This window comes from Penicillium verhagenii (genome assembly GCF_028828195.1).
Source record: "Penicillium verhagenii strain IBT 33310 chromosome Unknown utg000007l_segment0_segment0, whole genome shotgun sequence".
NCBI lineage: Eukaryota > Fungi > Ascomycota > Eurotiomycetes > Eurotiales > Aspergillaceae > Penicillium > Penicillium verhagenii.
Genome location: NW_026643171.1, coordinates 3,172,339 through 3,191,899, shown reverse-complemented (window position 1 = coordinate 3,191,899; position 19,561 = coordinate 3,172,339). Strand labels below are relative to the sequence as shown.

The window sequence follows — 19,561 nt, the reverse complement described above, 5'->3', positions numbered from 1 at the left end:
CAACGAAGTTTTTTGTTGATAGTGGAAGGGGGTTAGGTTACAAAATGCCAATCTTGATTATTCTCAGTGCATTTCTAGCAAGTGGGATCTGTCTAACTAGGTTGACGTTTTTCAAATGCTTCAAATACTTCAGAATGTCTAGTATACTTCATCGTTGTTACTCTTGTATACTTCCCGACAAGCGGGGTAAAGAGCCCCACTGGCCCTAAGCCCTAACCCCCAATCTAGTAATTCTGGGCTGGACAACATTTGAATTGAAATAGCTCTGGCAAAGTACCATATCGTATACCTACTAGTACAATTCAAACCTCCAAAAGCTCCAATGCTTCAATTGTAGCTTTAATTATATAAACGAAAATCCAAACTTCATCATCAGGTTCAAGCAACTAAAAGTTAGCAGATTTGATGTCATGAGATTCCTGTAGTTGGGCTGTAGCCAATCAGGAGCGACCGAGGGGTGACTCAACGCCCAAAATTTCATTTGCCCCTCCTTCCTTATTCTCCCACCATCCACTTTTGATCTCTTGTCAACCACAATCATGGCGGATTCCAACCCTGTCAAGGAGGCTGAGGTCTCTATGGCCAACCTGCTGCTCGACGAGGTCACCGGCGAAAAGGTGTCCAAGTCCGAATTGAAGAGACGCCAGAAGCTGCGTGAGAAGGAGAACAAGAAGAAGGAGAAGGAAGCCGCCGCTCCCCCCAAGGCCGAGAAGAAGGTCTCCGCCGAGGATGACGAGTCAAACCTGACCCCCAACGTAAGTCTGGTCTGTGTATCACTCCAATTGACATACATGCTGACCATTGTTTCCCTTTTTCACAGCAATACTTTGAGATCCGTAGCAAGAGAATCAACAAGCTTCGCGAGACCAAGAACCCGGATCCCTACCCCCACAAGTTCCAGGTCACCAAGGACCTGCGTGAGTACCTGAAGGAGTACGAGGGTCTTCAGAAGGGCGAGCAGAAGCCCGACATCCCTGTCCGCATCGCCGGTCGTATCTACACCAAGCGTTCCTCCGGTAACAAGCTCACATTCTACGACATTCGCGCCGAGGGTGTCAAGATCCAGGTCATGTGCCAGGCTCAGAACAGCTCTTCCACTGTGCCTTTCGAGGACCAGCACGAGCATCTCCGCAGAGGTGACATTATCGGTGTTGTCGGTTTCCCCGGCCGTACCGCCCCGAAGAACCGACCCGATGGTGAACTCTCCATCTTTGCGACTGAGGTCATCCTTCTGTCGCCCTGCTTGCACGCCATTCCCTCCGAGCACTACGGTTTCCAGGACAAGGAGCAGCGTTACCGTCAGCGTTACCTGGACTTGATCATGAACGACCGCTCTCGCAACATCTTCCGCACCCGTGCCAAGATTGTCAGCTACATCCGACACTACCTCGACTCTCGTGATTTCACTGAGGTCGAGACCCCTATGATGAACGCCATTGCCGGTGGTGCTACCGCCAAGCCTTTTGTCACCCACCATAACGAGCACGATATGAACCTCTTCATGCGTATTGCCCCGGAGTTGTACCTGAAGCAGTTGATTGTTGGTGGACTTGAGAGAGTCTACGAAATGGGACGTCAATTCCGTAACGAGGGTATTGATCTGACCCACAACCCTGAATTCACCACTTGTGAATTCTACATGGCCTATGCCGATATGTACGACCTGATGACCATGACTGAAGAGTTGGTTTCGGGCTTGGTTAAGGAGCTCACCGGTGGGTACGAAACTGTCTTCCACAGCCAGGACGGCAAGGAGTACAACGTCAACTGGAAGGCTCCCTGGCGGCGAGTGGAGATGATGCCTGCCTTGGAAGAGGCCTGTGGGGAGAAGTTCCCCCCTAGTGATCAGCTCCACACCCAGGAGACCAATGACTTCCTCAAGAAGATGCTCAAGAAGATGAACCTTGACTGCTCACCGCCGCAGACCAATGCCCGCATGCTGGACAAGATGGTTGGTGAATTCATTGAAGACACCTGCGTCAACCCGACCTTCATTTTCGGCCACCCCCAGATGATGTCCCCCTTGGCCAAGTACGACCGTGTCAAGCCTGGTATTTGCGAGCGTTTCGAGGCTTTCTGTATCGGAAAGGAGATCTGTAACTCGTACACCGAGTTGAACGACCCCTTCGATCAGCGTCTGCGTTTCGAGGAGCAAGCCCGCCAGAAGGACCAGGGAGATGACGAGGCCCAATTGGTCGACGAGACTTTCTGTACCTCCCTTGAGTACGGACTACCCCCGACCGGTGGTTGGGGCTTGGGTATTGACCGTTTGGTCATGTTCCTCACCAACAACTACAGTATCAAGGAGGTTCTCACCTTCCCCTTCATGAAGGATGACAAGACCCAGGGCGAGACCAAGACTGCTGCCGAGGTTGTTGGAATTGAACCCCAGCCCGAGGAAGGAATTCGTATGTTATTAATATCCTGTAATTTCCACGAGCCAGTGTCACTAACATGCACCTTGCAGCCCACAAATAATTGAATTGAGTGTCTGAGTTGGAATTTTGGTGTACACCGGATATATTGGCCTTTCTTTCAGCCATGCGGATACAATGGATTTTACGAGGAATGCATCAGATAAGAAGAAGTTAGGTATCTTAAAATATTTGAAGCTTTGTGTCGCTTTACTTCACACTACACTACCCTTTGACTGCTGGACTATTTGTATACCTAGACCATATACTACTACTAACATTGAAATTGGGTTATGGCACTTGGCGGTTGTCGGCCGCCGCACATACTGCTACATACTAGTACTATGTGCCAGTTGACCCCCATTTCTTCAAGTTATATGTTGACATGCTGCATAGGATCATCCCAAGTTAAGATGCCGTATGGCCCGTATCCTGGAAGAAGCCGTTAGGCAATGCATAATAAATAAAGAACACTCTTCTTCAATCTCTACCTACCTTCTCCAACACTCTCTCTATCTTCCCATCATCATTACTAGTTGCATACTTCCATCATATTTCTTTTTTGGTTTGTTAATTCTTTTATCAACTGGGTCAAATATTCTTTCTCTAGCCATGAGTAGGGTATCGCAAGATCCTCCACTGGATAGGCCACCTCGAGACCCTTCGGTTTATGCTGAACCGCCTGCATGTGGCTATTTTGACATACTTCCTCCAGGTCTGGGACATGCACCGCCCTATCTCTATGGGGGATGGCCTCATCATAACCCTTATCCACATGCATTGTCCGAACCAGTCCTACCTCACAATCCATCTCTTGCATCATATCCAAAGCTTTATGGCGGTAGGGCTTGCGAAGGCACATGGTATCCCATTCAAGGAAGGCCGATTTACCCTACCCCCACAGATCCTGTAAGGCGAAAACCTGAACGTTCAAATTCTCCTTTCCAAAGCTCTTTCCTTTTCATTCTACCAAATTGTGATGGAACAACCCCCATGTTGATCAAGAAGCTTACTTTGACATTCAAAATTAGACGTTTTACCAAACACGTCGATTACCATCTCCTCGAGCCCCTTGGGTTTGTATCTCTAACCTGAATCAAAGTTGAAGTTTACTCAACACTTTATGTTCATTTTGCCAACTGATGATTTGAATAGGGCTACCAGCAAACCCTCGCCCCTCTCTCCATTCCTAACCTTCTGACCCCGATTGGGCACAACGGCATTTCACCTCCCCCATCCATTACAACTACCACTCCATCACCTCAGGCCAAAAGAAAACGAGACTCTCTCAGCAGCGACGTCACCTCACCTCCATCAAAGCGGCCAAAGAACTCCACGAAAGTATTCGAAAAGGCAACACCAAGTGTCCGCCAGGTTCAGGCGAAGAAAAGCACGAGCAAAACTTCAACTCGCAAAACACTTCCTATTGCATACAAGCTACCAATGCGGCCCAAAAACACCATGACGAAAGATGTCGTCGTCGAATTCACCGAGGTGGCCGCCCACACTGCAAAATGTGACACGTGCAACCACCGCAACAGAGACGGAATGACACGCTGCACTAAATGTGGCTGGCAATGCTGCCGCAGGTGCCTCAACGAGCGCGGTGGAAACAGAAGTCACAAGTCGTTCTCCGATATTCATGTCCCCGCTGACGAGACCAACGAGCCTGCACCATCTTCAGTCGCCGAATCCCCTGCTTTACCTGCACGAACCACAAGTGGAGCTGTTGCCAAACCCCGCAGCCCCTCGCCTGTTACTGCTGTGGATAACGCTCAAAGCGAAGGTGGAATGGTGAGCACAGCTGAGGACCGTGAGGCCGCCAACGCGTTGATCAATTTCTCATCCTCCCCTTCTGCGAAGAAGGACCCGGTTAGCAACGAAGGTGCGGACTTGGACCAACAGCATACCGTCACTAATTCTGGATCTGGGGAGACGGAAGGTGGCAATGTGGAAGTCGGTAATGATGTTCTGGGCTTGGTGGCTTCGCGAGGATGGATGTTCGATTATGAGATAGGAGGCGAAGAGTTCGAGAACCCCAGACGGAACCCATCTCGACGGGCGAGACCTATTGACATGGCTGAGTAAAGAAAGCTTGTGTGACAAGAACTGACCGAGTGTTTGACAATGTGGTTTTGGCTTTCTAAATTGCTTCAAATGGGGATTGTTTGACGACTACAGATATTAGAAGAACGTTTAGTTAAGAATGATCAATGACAGAAAGTTTTATTGAAATCTCAAGAATTTGTACAGTATATAGCATGGAATCAACAGTAAACTAATACAAGTGGATAATAAGTCAATCCAGAGAAACAGGAATGGAGATGGTATCAGAACAAACAAGGCACAGAGATTGACCAGAATCCTGCCTTGGTCAACGTATTCTTACATGCAAGCAATTCTCTTACAGTTGCTTCACGCCGCTCGAGCGTGACGCATAGGTCTGCGAGAACGAAACAGGTTGGCCACGACCCTTGGCAGCCATCTGCAACAGCTTCGCGGTACGAGACGGATTCCAGACACGGCTACCCAGAACCATGACCCAAGTCAAAAGCAACACACTTCCAGCTTGGTGGGCAGAAGCAAGCGGGATAGGAACGAGGTAGAGCAAGGTTGTGATACCGAGACCAACCTGCATGCAGGCGAAGCCCACAACACCGTGCATACCCTTACGCGCAGCGGCAGGCAAGAGACGCTTAACAGTGGGCGAGCGACGGCTGTAGGCCCACAGAGCCATAATCGAAGTAAAGGTAGTCATAGCGAGGATACGGTGATCAAGCTGGACAAGCGAGGGGTTCTCCAGCATGTTGCGCCACCAGAGGTCAGAACGATCTTCGAGACGAGAGTAGCGGGGATCAAACAGCTCTTTGGTTGGGGGTGCAAGACCGGTACCCATGTAGGGGAACTCATTGTAAATAAGACCAGCATCAAGACCAGCGACAAGACCACCAGACATGGCAGTAGTAAAGACCAGAAGAGCCAGACCAGCGACACAACGACGGAAGATTGCGAGACGAGGGTCGCGGAGTGCCTCGAGTTGCTTCAGTCCAGCCACGGGGTCCTTCATCAATCGGTGAGATCGCAAGATAGCGAGACCATTCCACAGCATAGCAACGTAGCAGGTGAAAGCAGCACCCAAGTGAGCGGTCAAACGGTACTGGCTGACACGAGGGTTGCTTCCTGGCGCAAAGAGATCATCCTTCAATCCAGACTTGACCATCCACCAGCCCAGGAAACCCTGGAATCCAATCAAACTAGCAATGCCAAAGAGACGGTAGGCCATAGGGCTGGAGACCTTCTTCCGGGCGACAAAGTAGACAGCGGGCAGGACAAACGATAGACCCACGAATCGGCCCCAGAGCCGGTGGATCCATTCCATGTAGTAGATCGATTTAAATTCGGACAGATTCATATGCGGGTTCAACAGCTGGAATTCGGGGGAGGCACGGTATTTCGCAAATTCGGATTCCCAGTCCTCCGCGTTCATGGGTGGCATAGAGCCAGTAACAGGTCGCCATTCGGTGATACTCAACCTGTATTCATATTTATCCCGTCAGCTTCCGCAACTCGATTTCTCTCTCTCCCCCTAGTTCCTCCCAATATAAGACACACGAAGGGATCCTCAATCGACTAACCCAGATTCAGTGAGACGAGTCAAGCCACCAAACACAACAATACCAAACACACTCGCTGCACTACCCAAAAGCCAATATGCGACGGACTTGGAACTGATCTTGGGCATGCTCGACTTTGCCTTGGTGGAAGTTTCCGCCACTGCACCCGAGACTGCATGTGAAGCGGCAGATTGACGAAGGCTATGAGTAAAGAATTGACGGTTCTTGTCGGTAAAGAGGGACGAGCGGGTCTTGTTTGGCTGAGCGGGAGGCATTGTGCCATATTGGCGGATGGATTTGGAGGCGTAACCCTGGTTTCGAAGGCATTGATGACATGTGGATAGGTCCTTGGACAGACGGGGCGCAAGACTCCGCCATAATGGCAGAGATTTGCCCAGAGAAGCCATGGTGAAGGTGAATGAGAGGGGAAACTGGAGAAGAAGAAAAAGCGAACCCTCGATTTACGGAGATCATGCGATTATTGCGGGTCATTTAGCTGTGGGACCAATCAGGAATGAGGGATTTGCTTGCCAATCGGAGTATGCACTGTCAATAGCGTCAACAGACGAGTACTTTCTGAATTGAATAAAATAAAATATTTTCTTATAATTTCACAATTTACAATGGCTCTCATAAATTAAGTCACTGGTTCTTTTAAATATCCCTAGTGTTCCAATGTGATTTGGTAGAGCAGTGACACAACATGCTGCCTGAGGCACCCTTGAATCTCTCTCGGAGCTCCAAATCGCGAAGTGCTCACCTTGTCCGATTCAACAACTTCATCATCCAAATCCACCATGTCGTACGCTGTGGAATCAAAGAAACGAAAATTCCACCGGGTCTTGGAATCTATTTCCAAACCTCTCGCTCCTGAAAATGCACCCAAACCCTCGGCGTCAGCGTCAACATCCACAGCCGCAGGCGCGCCGGACCGTCCGCCAGCCAGTCTCTCGATCAAAAAGGTCCGTCTGACCGACAACGATAGTTCCGATCCAATCTCTGTGCGAAATTCCATATTAAAGCCTTCCCGTCCCATATCTCGAACATCCTCATCTTCCTTGACGAAGCGCCCGACCTTTGTTCCTTGGGACCGCGACACCTTCCTCGAGCGACTGGAAACTTTCCGTCGGGTGGACCGATGGACTTATAAGCCTACACCGATCAATGAAGTGCAATGGGCTAAGCGTGGCTGGATTTGTACCGATTCTATGCGAGTGAGCTGTGTCAGTGGCTGCGGCGGCTCAGTAGTTGTGAAACTGCCCGATGAGATTGACGAGCTGGATGGATACGACGCAGACAAAGTCCAGGAGCGCAAAGAAGTTCGTAAGTTTCCCTACTGAATTTTCATATCGAGGAAGCTTCGGACTAAATGAATGGAACAGGTGCGACGCTCGTCGACGAGTATGCAAAGCGGCTAAGTGAAGCCCATGGTGAGAACTGCCCATGGCGCAATAAAGGTTGTGATGGTATGTCTAAAACAAATCTTCGAGTATCTCTCTTCAAATTTTGACATTATTCCAGCTACTATTCAGCATCTGCAATTAGCAAATACAGACACGGCTATTGCTAAGCTCCATGATCGTTATGTGAACATTGTAAATTTGGGTGATAAATTACCAGCCGAAAGCGCTATTGAAACCCCCGAAGGATTCGAAATGGCTGCCCTCATCAAAATCTTACCTACGGAGTGGTTCAAGGACTCTGACAAGGCCCCAGAGGCAACTAGCTCCGAAGCAGAACCCAATGAAGAGGCCGGAACCCCTACACCACAACCCGCAGCAGAGCCATCGAAGCTCGTGAATCAAACAGCACTTGCAATGGCTTTCTTTGGGTGGGATTCTGTCGCCGATGGAGCTGCAGGCCTAGTTGGATGCAAAGCCTGCTTTCGCCGACTGGGTCTATGGATGTATAAGCCCAAGGCAAACGGAGATGTCACAGTTTATACATCTTTGGATGTTGTTTCAGAGCACATGGATTACTGTCCATGGATTGATCCAGTGACACAGAGTGGGACAGGCAAACCGAATGAAAAGACGGATGGTTTGCGCAGTGGATGGCAGGTCGTGGCCGAGGCATGCAAGGTGAAGCACCGCCGACAACTCCGATCTGTCGCATCTACGGGTATGATGAATAGTAGACCCAGCACGCCCCTGGAGGAGTCGATTCCTAATGAGGGAAATGGCGAAAGCCGGAAGTCCACAGACCGCGAGTGGTGGGCCAAGATCCGACGCATACGACAATCCTTATCGTCCAAATCTCCAGGCCGGAAATCTGTTCTGCCCAAATAATACCCTTGATGTTCCTTCGTGATGTACATTTTCATTTGTTTCGTTCCTAGCATTTACCATTTATACGGCGTTTTGGGATCGAAATATGAATGACCGGACCTCGGGAGGAAACTTGTCTAGTTCAAACATTGAATGTGCATATAATCATGCCTTTTATCCTTATACCTAATACTAGAGTGGTCTGAAATTTTCCAGTACAACTGATGGGTGTATTTAATCTGCTGTCAACCTCCAAGGTTACGTCCGAGATTGCATGCGTATTTTCTGTACTCCATACTCCAGAGTCCAGAATCAGATACACATGAACTTCCAACATTTGAACGCCCTTCACCTTCCCAGGCGCTTGGAACCCTGTCAGTGAAAGTCTCCTTGCTAGTATCTCCCAAAGACTTTTTGACCATATACTACTAGTAGTATAGTAGCACTGTAATGTTTTAAACCTTGGAATTAGAGCCATGTAGGCATATCAACAGTACAGTGGCTTTTCATAAGTTTCCATCCTTCCATTCTCACCGCTCTTATTTCTGACGCACCAAAACCTAGTATTCTGCCGTTACAAAATCCAATTATTCCATTCTATCTATCATCGTGAGCAGGCGGTCATTATATTAAGTTTAGTTTAAATACAGGTCTTGAAGTCGTATACTATTACTAATAATATGATGAATGTTTTTATTTGTACGCGCTAGAACGTGTCTATATAGAGTAGGCGTTACCTACTGGTGTAGGCGGTGAAAAATGGCGGTGAAAACTGAGAGATGGAAACTTATGAGAAGCCACTGTTGTACAGTACGTCTATCAGTAGTAGGATGTTCGCTTTCATTGGTTCCCGCCTCTAAGACCCATAGCGGAGCTCCCTTCCTCTTAGAGGAAACTCATCTCTTCACACCTATTCCGTACAGCCTTGATTGATTTAACTTGATCCTTCATTATTGCTCGTATCTCCAAGGAGACCCTTCTTCATTTTATTACCTTTTTAAGCATTTTGTGCACCAGCATCGCCATATCTCCACCTACAAAAAACCTCCAACCTTGAAATCCCAATCTTTTTTTCAGCTCGACTCACCAACCACTCCTCTTCCTTACAAAATGGACCGCTCGCCCGGCTCAAGACCAGGAGCTCATAGAATGTCCCAGGAAGCGAACAGAAATGGAGCATCGGCTTCACCAGGAGCTTCAGAGCGCAGGTTCAACGACGACCACGGCGCAGGAACCGATAACCAGCAGAACACGTCCGGTCATACCTCCAAACGCAGACGAATGCAAGAAAGCCAACGAAAGCGCGGCCGTACGCCACCTTCGGTCTTCTCACGGCGTGATCGCTCACGCAGCCCTCACAACCCTTCTCGCGAGCCCCAATCTCGCCGATCTCGCTCTCCCCTCCAACCTCGTAGTCCTCCACCCGCCGATGATGCGCCCAAACGCAAGCGGCCAGGCGGTGGTGCCCGCATGGGAATAGTTGACCGGGAGACCATCAGACGGAGACAAGAGGATCGTGACCGTCAAGAATTGGAAGATGCAGAGCGAATGTCCCGGGGTCGCGGTGTGTCCGATGTAGTGCGACAGCACTACAATGCGGTTCCCGAGCGTGGCCGCGAGTGGCGCAAAACAGAGAGTAAGATAAAGGGGCTGCGTAGCTTCAATAATTGGGTGAAGAGTACGTTGATTCAGAAGTTCGCGCCGGATGAGGAATTCGGGGCGCGCTTCAATGATACCAAGGATTGGGCGGATGATAGCATGGGTCCACCTCCCGTGGATGATAAGAAGCTTCTTGTGCTTGATTTGGGATGTGGAAAGGGTGGTGATTTGGGGAAATGGCAGCTTGCACCGCAGAAGGTGGAACTTTATGTTGGACTGGACCCGGCCAATATCTCTATCGAGCAGGCGCGGGATCGGTACGCCTCTATGCGGTCTGGTCCTGGGAGACAGCGGGGTCGGCGCCCGCCTCCTCCACTATTCCATGGAGAGTTCCAGACGAAGGATTGCTTTGGCGAGTCGCTGGGCGATGTCCGGATCATTCAGCAGGTTGGCTTTGATGCAAATGCTGGTCCCGGAGGGTCTATTATGGCGTCGCGATGGGGTGCAGGAGGTGGGTTTGATGTTATCACATCCATGTTCGCGATTCATTATGCATTCGAGAGCGAAGAAAAGACGCGCCAGATGCTGAGCAATGTCGCTGGATGCCTGAAGAAAGGTGGTCGGTTCATCGGAGTGTGCCCGAACTCGGATATGATCACAAGCCGTGTCAGTGCGTACCATGAACAGCGTCGAGGGCGTGAGGCCGCCAAGCCTCCCCAGTCTGAGGCTCCCGAAGATGGAGAGGTTGAAGAGGAGGAGAAGTGCGAATGGGGCAATGATATCTATCGTGTCCGATTCCCTGGTGCGACCCCCGAGGACGGTGTCTTCCGTCCGCCATTTGGATGGAGATATACCTACTTCATGCGCGAGGCCGTCGAGGAGGTGCCTGAATATGTCGTTCCCTGGGAGGCATTCCGAGCGTAGGTGCCGAGTCATCTTCATTTGCCATGCTTATCACTAATCTGCCATCCTAGTCTGACCGAGGATTATAACCTTGAGCTGCAATATCGTAAGCCTTTCCTGGATATCTGGGAAGATGAGAAGAACGACCGCGAGCTGGGACCGCTCAGTGAGCGTATGGGGGTTAGAGATCGGGCTACAGGTGCTCTGGCAATGACAGAGGAGGAGAAGGAGGCGGCCAGTGAGTATACATCCATTCCTAGAACACTCGGGCAGTTGTTAATCATTCCTAGGTTTCTACCACGCCTTTTGTTTCTACAAGGTCTAAAGAAGCTGTACCAAGACCTCCTTTACTATTGTGAAAGTGAATTTTTTTAGAATTGCTTTATGAAATGTAGATTTTTACACTAGATACTAAACATTCGATACTACCAGATCCTACTTGGAAGTGTCTGACCATCGTGATCTTTCCATACATGCGGCCACTACATACTACTACTTATAGTGATACGCGATAAGCGATAAGGGATTGGGCTTATCTCTTATCGCGTCCATTTGTAGCCTGATCAGGACTAGTGCGGGTCGCGACGCGTTTTGGGTCAAGTCTTTGAAGATGCACTTCTTTGTTCACAAGTCACACCAACGCAACCTACTCCTTTTCAATCTATCCCAAACTCGAACTCGTCCACTGCTCAAGACAACGCAAGCCATAATCACAATCCCAATTTCCAACTGTGAACCCCGAGGCGTCTGGTCTGAGAAGAAATGATGTACTCGACCCCCGCGCGCCAGCGGATGTCACAATCGCGCGCACCATCAAGCGCACAATCTCGCGGTCCCTCGAGCGCACAAAGAAGCACAGCCTGGTCAACAAATGTCCCTGAAATGCCACCCTATGAACCTCCCTCGGACCCTCTCAACTTCGAAACCAATCGCCAGCTAAAAGCATTGCTCTCCAGCAGTAACTACAGAGACTTGGGGATCCATATCTCCCATGCTGTGCAAGAACTCACCAACTCAGGAGGCGATGTAAACGAGCGGCTCCAAGAAGCGCGGATGCGCTACGAGACAGCCAAAGAACGGCGACGCGCTAGGGCCCAAAGGAAAGACGCGGAGGGTGATTCTAATGAAGAGGAGGATGCCGATGAAAATGAGACTGAAGAGATGGAGGAACTTGGTGTCTTGGAGCGCAAAACTGACGAGGTGACCAGACAGATGGAAGAAAAGGTCCGCAATATGATTGATATGACGTTCAGGCTGGAGGAGCTGGCCAAGTCTGTTGAGCACGTTAATCGAGACGAAGATGCACAAAATGCCAATATGGAGCCGAGGAGAACGAGGGCAGGTGGGAGGCAGCAGCCAAGAGGAGATGATGATGAGGATGGGGACGACCCGGCGGATGAGAATTTTGAGGTGGCGCAGGATCAGGAAGCGAGAGAGCGCTATTCTCAGAATCCACCGAGTCGAAGAGTGCGGGAGGGTATTGAAACTGGGGCTCAGAAATGGGACGGGATGACCTTGACTGAAAGGTATGATCTTGCTGGTGGCTGCGCTATATATACTATATACGGCTGGTACTATCTTCACCGGTATATGACTAACTATGATATCCAGATATGCTACTCATAATTCCTACGTTGGGTTTTACCGCGCAGTGCATGATAGCAAATTCCCCCACAACGAAGCCCCGCCTCTGCCACATTCATCGACTTGGTTCCAATATATGGAAGATCCCGACACATCCTCTGCAACACAGTCTCAAAATACCTCTGGTCGACGGAATCGGTCTGGGCGCGGTCGTCAGGAGCCCTCAGCTCCGGATTCGGATGATGATATTGCTATTCAGAGAGAGATCACTTCTTTAAAGTGCCCCCTTACATTGCTCCCATACCAGGACCCGGTTACCAGCACCAAATGTCCACACAGCTTCGAACGCGAGGCTATCCACAACATGATTGCACGCAGCAATACTACAATTGCTGTTCGCCAAGGGCGACGCGAGCGTTCAGTCAAATGTCCAGTCTGCACCACTCCTTTGACTGCAGGTGATTTGCAGCCCGATGCGGCTCTGCTACGTCGGGTACAGCGCGCCAAGCGGTTGGCTGAGCAGGAAGCAGAGGAAGATGAACCTCGGTCAGCGGGTCATCGTAACGAGGTCACCTTGGGGAGCGACGATATTGATGACGATATGGAAGTGGACGTTGATGTGGATTTAGACGAAGAAGTTAAGCTTCCGGTTTCTAGTGCACGAGTCAAAGCCGAACCCATTGACGGGGCCATGTCTACTAATGATGACGAGGAAAATGAGGAGTCTGATGAAAGTGAGGGTTCCGAGGAATCAGCAAACCAGGATGAAGATGTGGATATGGAATCAAGCGAAGATGCAGAGTCTGAGGAAGAAGAGTGAGCCATGTAATAGAGAGCTAGCTTACCTTCAGTGATAAGTGCGATTGGCATGCATTTTTGGAAAAGATACGAGTGTCCACGTGAAAAGTCGCTGCATTATCGATCCAAATTCTCGTCTTACTATTTGTCCTCGGTTCTTTTAGCCTTTTTTTTTTTTCTCTTCCTTTTCAATTTACCTTTCCACATGTGAAGAGATGTTTCTTTTACGAGGTTTCCCTTCGATTTCAACGTTTCCTTCAGCCGGATGAAGTAACGTCAACTGTAGATAGGCAGTGTTTCAATATATGAGATATTGGCAATGCTACGTATTCGAATTCCCATCTACCTTGGTCTTATCAGTGGGATTTGGAATGCGAAACAGACTCGAAACAGACTCGGTATTTATTTCCCTGAAAGAATTGACGCTAAACCGAGAAGAGTAAAAGCTGACATGTCTATTCTCCCATTGGTTGAAGATCTGACTAAGTATAACTTGCAGAACTTGAACTAGTTAAGTAGTTAAGTAGTACTAGTAAGTAAGCTACTAGTAACTACATGTGGACTTGGCTTGTAGGGCTCTTGATCTCTCTCTCTCTCTCTCTCTTCAGCCACTGCAACGATCCAGATGTCGATACCACATCAACGCCTATCACGCGGTTTGTGCAGTGAAGTGTAACTCTGAAGTTAATCAAAGCGGAGAACAAGATCCGTTCCAATGTTGTTTATCCCCAACTCAATCAACCAATCGCCTCGTCGGCTGACTCGAGTCCCCGCAAAACGCAGCTCTAAAAGCCTGAAGCTAAATGGGATTTAGCGGTTGGGGATCAAGCCGGGATGTTACCTTAACTCGTGGTCGTATTCTTTTGGGGAGGCTTTTTATCATTTTTTATCATTTTCATTCTTTAGCTTATTCTCTTTGTTTTTCAAACGTCAACTTCCCTTTATCTTATTGCTCTTTCCTCTCCAAATCTCTTCTTCCTTACTCAACTTTCAACTTTCAACCTTCATCTTTCCTTCCAATTACTTTTTTCTTCCCCATATCCTCTTTGGCTTTTTTCTTCTCTTACAAAAAGAAAAGAAAAGAAAATAGTCATGGCTGATACGGAAGAAAATCCCAAGTCTGCCGAAACTCGCACTGAGAACTACGAATCTTCCTTCGACGACTCCCAGCTCCCGGCGGGATGGATGTACAAACCACTGCGCATTGGTAAGCTTACCACCTGGTATGCTTCGCCCGGCTTCCAGTTGGCCATGGTCGCCTTCGTTTGCTTCATGTGTCCCGGAATGTTCAACGCCTTGGGTGGTCTTGGTGGAGGTGGTAAAACCACCAACACTTTGGCCGATAACATGGTAGGTGATCCGATTCTTTTCCCCAGAAAAAAAAAACTCCACATTCCCCAGATTATTCCCCACGTGGCTCGGCTCTCACTAACAACTTCATCTCTTTTTGGGTCACATAGAACACTGCGCTGTACAGTACCTTTGCTGTCATTGGTTTCTTCGCTGGAACCTTTGTTAACCGTATTGGTGTTCGTCTGGCCTTGTCTTTCGGTGGCGTAGGTTATTGCATCTATGCTATCAGTTTGCTGGTCTCCGAGCATGCCAGTGTTGGCGGCTTCAATATCTTCGCGGGCGCTTTGCTGGGTGTATGCGCAGGCTTGCTGTGGGCCGCTCAGGGTGCCATCATGATGTCGTACCCTCCTGAGCAGAAGAAAGGTCACTACTTTGCTTGGTTCTGGGCTATCTTCAATGTCGGCGCTTGTATTGGTGCTTTGGTAACAATCCCCCCTCTTGCCTGCCTTGGTGAGACACCAGTATATGCAGATCGAAGAAACTAACGGTTCATATCTTTCTCTCTCCAGATTCCTCTTGGCCAGAATATTCACGTCACCACGAAGAAAAATGTCACGGACGGAACCTACATCGCTTTCATCGTGCTCATGGCCTTTGGAGCTGTCCTGGCTCTCTTCATCTGCGACGCTGATAAAATCATCCGTCCGGACGGTTCTCGCGTGATTCTGATGAAGAGTCCCACCTGGAAGACCGAGTTCATCGGTCTCTGGGATACCATCCGCTCACAGCCGTACATCGTTCTGCTCTTCCCGATGTTCTGGTCCTCAAACTGGTTCTACACCTACCAGATGAACAGTATCAACAATGCCTACTTCAACACCCGCACCAAATCCCTCAACAACTTCCTTTACTGGTTCGCTCAAATCGTAGCTGCCGTCATCATCGGCCCACTCCTGGATATCAAATCGATCCGCCGCAGCACCCGTGCGCGCATCGCTTTGGGAGTTCTGTTTACCCTCACCATGGCCATCTGGGGCGGTGGCTATGCCTGGCAGAAGAAATACACCCGCGCAACCATTGCCGAAAAGACCTTCCAGCCCTGGGACTGGACGACCCCTGGATTCGTGGGCCCAATGTTCCTGTACTTCTTCTACGGCTTCTACGACGCCGTGTGGCAGGGTACCGTATACTGGCTGATGGGTGCTCTCGGTAACTCCGGCCGCAAACTCGCCAATTTGGCTGGTTTCTACAAGGGTCTTCAGTCTGCTGGTGCGGCCGTGATGTGGTCTCTGGATGGAGAACACAATCTGGCCTACATGAATGAGTTTGCTTCCAACTGGGGCCTTCTGTGTGGATCGCTCCTAATTGCTGCACCGGTGATTCTCTACAAGATCCAGGACACGGTTCCCATCGAGGACGATCTGGAAGGTACCGGTGAGACCATTGAGGATGTCCTATCCCCTGGTGTGATTCGGGAGAAGACGGCTCTGCATGATTAGGTGGATTTCAAAGTTTGTTTTGTTTGCGCTGGTTTGCACACACGGGAATAAGGGTAATGAGAGGCCATCGGTGATTTACAAGAGGCCATTCCCTTCTGAATTGATGATTGATAAATTTTAGGGGAATACCATAGCCTAAAGGGTAGGTCGAGGATGTCGCTCAGCCTTCAAGTTTCCGTGTTCATAATGGAGTCCGGGATCAAGGATATGCCAGTTTTAAATGTTCAATCTTACTTACCGGTAGTTTTACATCAATTTTCAATCCAGTCAATCAATTTGATGTTCTGAGAAATTGCTTTTGATATTACCTACTGGTATGGCCGACACTCATTGTCTCCTATAAGACCTCTGCGTCACCATTAATGACCCAGTCCTAATATTCCAGTGAAAAAGAGAAATGTTGACTCATCTCAAAATAAGAAACAAAAATCCCCATAAATGCCCATCAATCCTCAAGTTCCCTCTTTAGTGTTAAATCCGAGACAGACGCGCGAAGGTTTTCCGCGCCACGGGACATCCAGTCATGGGATCTATTCATGTGGGATGACGGAATTCCGTGCCTGAGTCATAATACACCTCGGGCAATTAAGAATACCCTAGAGCTTAGTATATGGGAAAGAAATTCCGTGAACATGGAAAGTGAAACATTCGTTTTTATTCACTATATGACATCGCCGGGATGGATAGGTGACAATGACAGGCAAAAGAACAGATGGGGACAAGACAGACAAGACAAGACAATGAATTGTGTGGGGTATTCGCCTGTCGAATAAAAAGAAAGAGGAACATAGAAGAATAGAACACAAGCAGGGAGGAACAGTGAGACAGTAAGTATAAAAGGCACCAGTGTAACAATGAAAGAAACCCGGTTGTCAATTCGGTTAGCGTGGACTTTGAACTTTGTCCTCCATTCCCGCGGGAAACTTGATATCCGGTCCTCGAAGGTGGAGTTCTCATTACCTCGGACAGACGGGATACATGTGTTTAGTTCCCGTAACCACAAAAAAAAAAAAAACAATAACCATAAGAATATTCATTCCGGGTTCGCGTCAACGTAAGCATAAGCGATGAGAGACACATTGAGCTCATGCAGGTAATAATGTCAGGCGGTACAGTAACGTTGTGCATGGCAAACATTTCGAGGAACCATGTCTCACGTAATATATGTCGGGTAGAAGGATGGCTGTGTGAGGTGCTTGCAGAAAGTCGATTCAAGTTGACTCGAGAAGCGAGACATGGCAAACCGTACTAGCATTCAGTTTTGCATTTTCTGAATTTCCCATTTTGGATTGGGTGTAGGGGGGGGGAATAATATCGCCTGTGCATACTCCGTAACCGGGGTCGTTCACTCCAAAAAATAAAAAATAGACCAGTGGCGTTCAGAAGAATGGCGTATGAATAATAGTCGCAAAGTGATGAGGGTGATCTAGTGAAATTTATTTGGTAATAAGGTTGAGGTAATCAGCCACGATGAGGGTCACCATACTGCAGATCCGATCTCAAGTTAGCTGTTGTGGGTCCAATATAGAAGTAAGAAAGTGGGGGCAGGAACTAACGCATGAGGAGCGATCCGCACGTAATAAGTGCCAAAGCCACGGTAAAAGCGCAACCAACCCTCCTCCGCAACAACCTTGCGCGCACAATCCAAAACACCCCGATAGGGCACGAGGCCTGTCTTCGGGTCCTTCTGCTGCTTCTGCAACCGTGTCTTAATAAAGTCAAACGGCAATGAAAGGAAACTAGCAAAGAAGCCCGCAATGGCGGACGCCGCAAATGTCTGACTCTGTGTCGACAAGCTTGTATGCTGCTTAAGCTGTGCCTTGGACTCGGCGAAGAAGGTCAACTGTCCCATATTAAGGGCCATGGCCCGAATAACCGTCGGACACGCACCCGCCCACAAAGCCGCGACACCTTCTGTGCTCGAGATGCGAGCCAGCGCATCAAAGACGGAACGGTAGTTTGCGCGCGCGGCGACGGGCTTGAGGCCATCAGATTGCATACGGACAAGGGCCAGGTCGGCTGGGTTTCCAATCATAGCCGCAACGCCACCGGCGGTCAGGCCAGCTGCGGCGCGCTCAGCGAAAGTGACTTTTCGGTTTGCCGATTCGGCGTTTGCGTTGAGAGATTTGATGAAGGTGTCGAAGAGACCCAGGCGGGCGGTGGTGTAGACTGCTTGACGGAGGAGACCGGCGGAAAGGCCAGTGTAGAGGTCAGCGACTTTGCCGGCGGCGATGATGTCGCGGGTGATTCCGAAGGCGGAGGGGCGGGGGCCGGTCTTTCCACCTTCACCGGCGAGCTGGAGACGGACTTTGACCATATCGACAGGTTGAATTACTGCGGTGGCGGTCATACCGGAGAGGCCGCCGTTGATGAAGGGAAGGGCGGCACGGAGGTATGGGTTTTGGAGGATGGTGGTAGTAGTAGCTTGAGTAGCTGGGCTGGAAGCAGCCACGGCTGCGGTGCTGGGGGAATCTTTGATGGAATTGGAGGCCATGATGGTCATGCAGGATTCAGACCAGGTATTCTGTGAAATGGAAAGTTCGATGGTTAGTTTGGGTTGGAAAGGATTTCCGGAGCGCGAGTAGGCATTTTCTCTCTATTTTCTTTCCATGCATCGTATCTGGGGATGGATTACCATATACTGACCAGAAGATATTTTGAATTTCAAAAGGGAAAGTCGGTGAAAGTAGGTCGATTTGTGTCGTGTGCTTTATTCTGTACCTTTTGATCGGAGTTAGAAGCCACGGCGGAAGTTTCATGCGGTCCAGGGAAACATGGAACTCACCGATGACGTTGAAGCTTAAGAGTATTTTTGCAACGTTTGGAAAAAAGGGAGATTCCACGGATGAGAAAAGGAGAGGACAAGAAGACAAGAGGAAACACCAACAAGAGATCACAGTGCGGGGGAAAATGTGTCAAACCTTGGAAAAGCACCAATGATACTGAGTGACACTCGGGAATACTTGGGGGCCTGGGCTTGTTCTATATACCTTTTTCTTTTTCAATTTTTTTCAATTTTTTCCTATTTTTATAATCTAATCTTATTTAGTGTCTTCTTTACCTCGGATACTAGCTCCATCCTCTGGAATTAGCGGCAGAGGGAAGAAGATTGAATCCACCCCGCGAACAACCGGGTCCTTGGACCGATTGTTCGCCGTAAGTTCTCCGGAGAGGGAGCTGTGGGGAGGAGAATGACGGGTTTGGTTCTTCCATGTGGACCAATTACGTCGATCCCAATGCATTTATCAGTTGTACTTGTTAAAATGCGGGGGTTAAAGCTTGTCATGTGTACGAAGATTCGGACAAAAACGGGGAGGGAAGGAGGGGAAGAAGAATGACAAGATGATAATTCCCATTGATTTCCCATCAAATGCATTTGATTTTCCAATGCTCTACATTCAAGTGATGTAGCAAATGTAGCAAAACTTGTCAAAATCAAACTGGAAGCTCTGATCTACCTGGTGGAGATGATATTCTCCACGTCATGAACCCCAGACCGCATTAGTGTCACGGGTCAACCCCACTTCCCTGACTAATCACTGCTTAGCTAACTAACACGAGAATCCATCGGGATTCTGCTAAACTATTAG

General features: G+C 49.1%; 8 protein-coding genes across 8 annotated transcripts; 6 read left to right on the top strand and 2 right to left on the bottom strand.

Annotated features, from left to right (window-relative positions):
- Window positions 1-539: 539 nt before the first annotated feature.
- N7466_007847 (lysine--tRNA ligase KRS1) lies at window positions 540-2,482 on the top strand (the record flags this gene model as incomplete). Its single annotated transcript, XM_057167236.1, has 2 exons — window positions 540-755; window positions 821-2,482. The coding sequence occupies 2 exons, from the start codon at window positions 540-542 to the stop codon at window positions 2,480-2,482; spliced, it is 1,878 nt and encodes a 625-aa protein (XP_057020277.1).
- A 925-nt stretch (window positions 2,483-3,407) lies between these two features.
- N7466_007846 (uncharacterized protein) lies at window positions 3,408-4,502 on the top strand (the record flags this gene model as incomplete). Its single annotated transcript, XM_057167235.1, has 2 exons — window positions 3,408-3,494; window positions 3,570-4,502. 2 exons carry the CDS (start codon window positions 3,408-3,410, stop codon window positions 4,500-4,502), a joined length of 1,020 nt encoding a protein of 339 aa, XP_057020276.1.
- Window positions 4,503-4,818: 316 nt separating this feature from the next.
- On the bottom strand, window positions 4,819-6,435 carry cox15 (cytochrome c oxidase assembly protein cox15; the record flags this gene model as incomplete). Its single annotated transcript, XM_057167234.1, has 2 exons — window positions 4,819-5,947; window positions 6,050-6,435. The coding sequence occupies 2 exons, from the start codon at window positions 6,433-6,435 to the stop codon at window positions 4,819-4,821; spliced, it is 1,515 nt and encodes a 504-aa protein (XP_057020275.1).
- Window positions 6,436-6,825: 390 nt separating this feature from the next.
- N7466_007844 (uncharacterized protein) lies at window positions 6,826-8,316 on the top strand (the record flags this gene model as incomplete). Its single annotated transcript, XM_057167233.1, has 3 exons — window positions 6,826-7,351; window positions 7,411-7,494; window positions 7,550-8,316. 3 exons carry the CDS (start codon window positions 6,826-6,828, stop codon window positions 8,314-8,316), a joined length of 1,377 nt encoding a protein of 458 aa, XP_057020274.1.
- Window positions 8,317-9,405: 1,089 nt separating this feature from the next.
- On the top strand, window positions 9,406-11,122 carry abd1 (mRNA (guanine-N7)-methyltransferase; the record flags this gene model as incomplete). Its single annotated transcript, XM_057167232.1, has 3 exons — window positions 9,406-10,814; window positions 10,869-11,035; window positions 11,088-11,122. 3 exons carry the CDS (start codon window positions 9,406-9,408, stop codon window positions 11,120-11,122), a joined length of 1,611 nt encoding a protein of 536 aa, XP_057020273.1.
- A 437-nt stretch (window positions 11,123-11,559) lies between these two features.
- Window positions 11,560-13,201, top strand: N7466_007842 (SUMO ligase MMS21; the record flags this gene model as incomplete). The annotated part of the gene is made up of 2 exons (XM_057167231.1): window positions 11,560-12,323; window positions 12,409-13,201. The coding sequence occupies 2 exons, from the start codon at window positions 11,560-11,562 to the stop codon at window positions 13,199-13,201; spliced, it is 1,557 nt and encodes a 518-aa protein (XP_057020272.1).
- Window positions 13,202-14,271: 1,070 nt separating this feature from the next.
- Window positions 14,272-15,971, top strand: N7466_007841 (uncharacterized protein; the record flags this gene model as incomplete). Its single annotated transcript, XM_057167230.1, has 3 exons — window positions 14,272-14,529; window positions 14,640-14,954; window positions 15,042-15,971. The coding sequence occupies 3 exons, from the start codon at window positions 14,272-14,274 to the stop codon at window positions 15,969-15,971; spliced, it is 1,503 nt and encodes a 500-aa protein (XP_057020271.1).
- A 1,436-nt stretch (window positions 15,972-17,407) lies between these two features.
- On the bottom strand, window positions 17,408-18,465 carry N7466_007840 (putative mitochondrial dicarboxylate carrier protein; the record flags this gene model as incomplete). Its single annotated transcript, XM_057167229.1, has 2 exons — window positions 17,408-17,456; window positions 17,528-18,465. 2 exons carry the CDS (start codon window positions 18,463-18,465, stop codon window positions 17,408-17,410), a joined length of 987 nt encoding a protein of 328 aa, XP_057020270.1.
- Window positions 18,466-19,561: the final 1,096 nt, after the last annotated feature.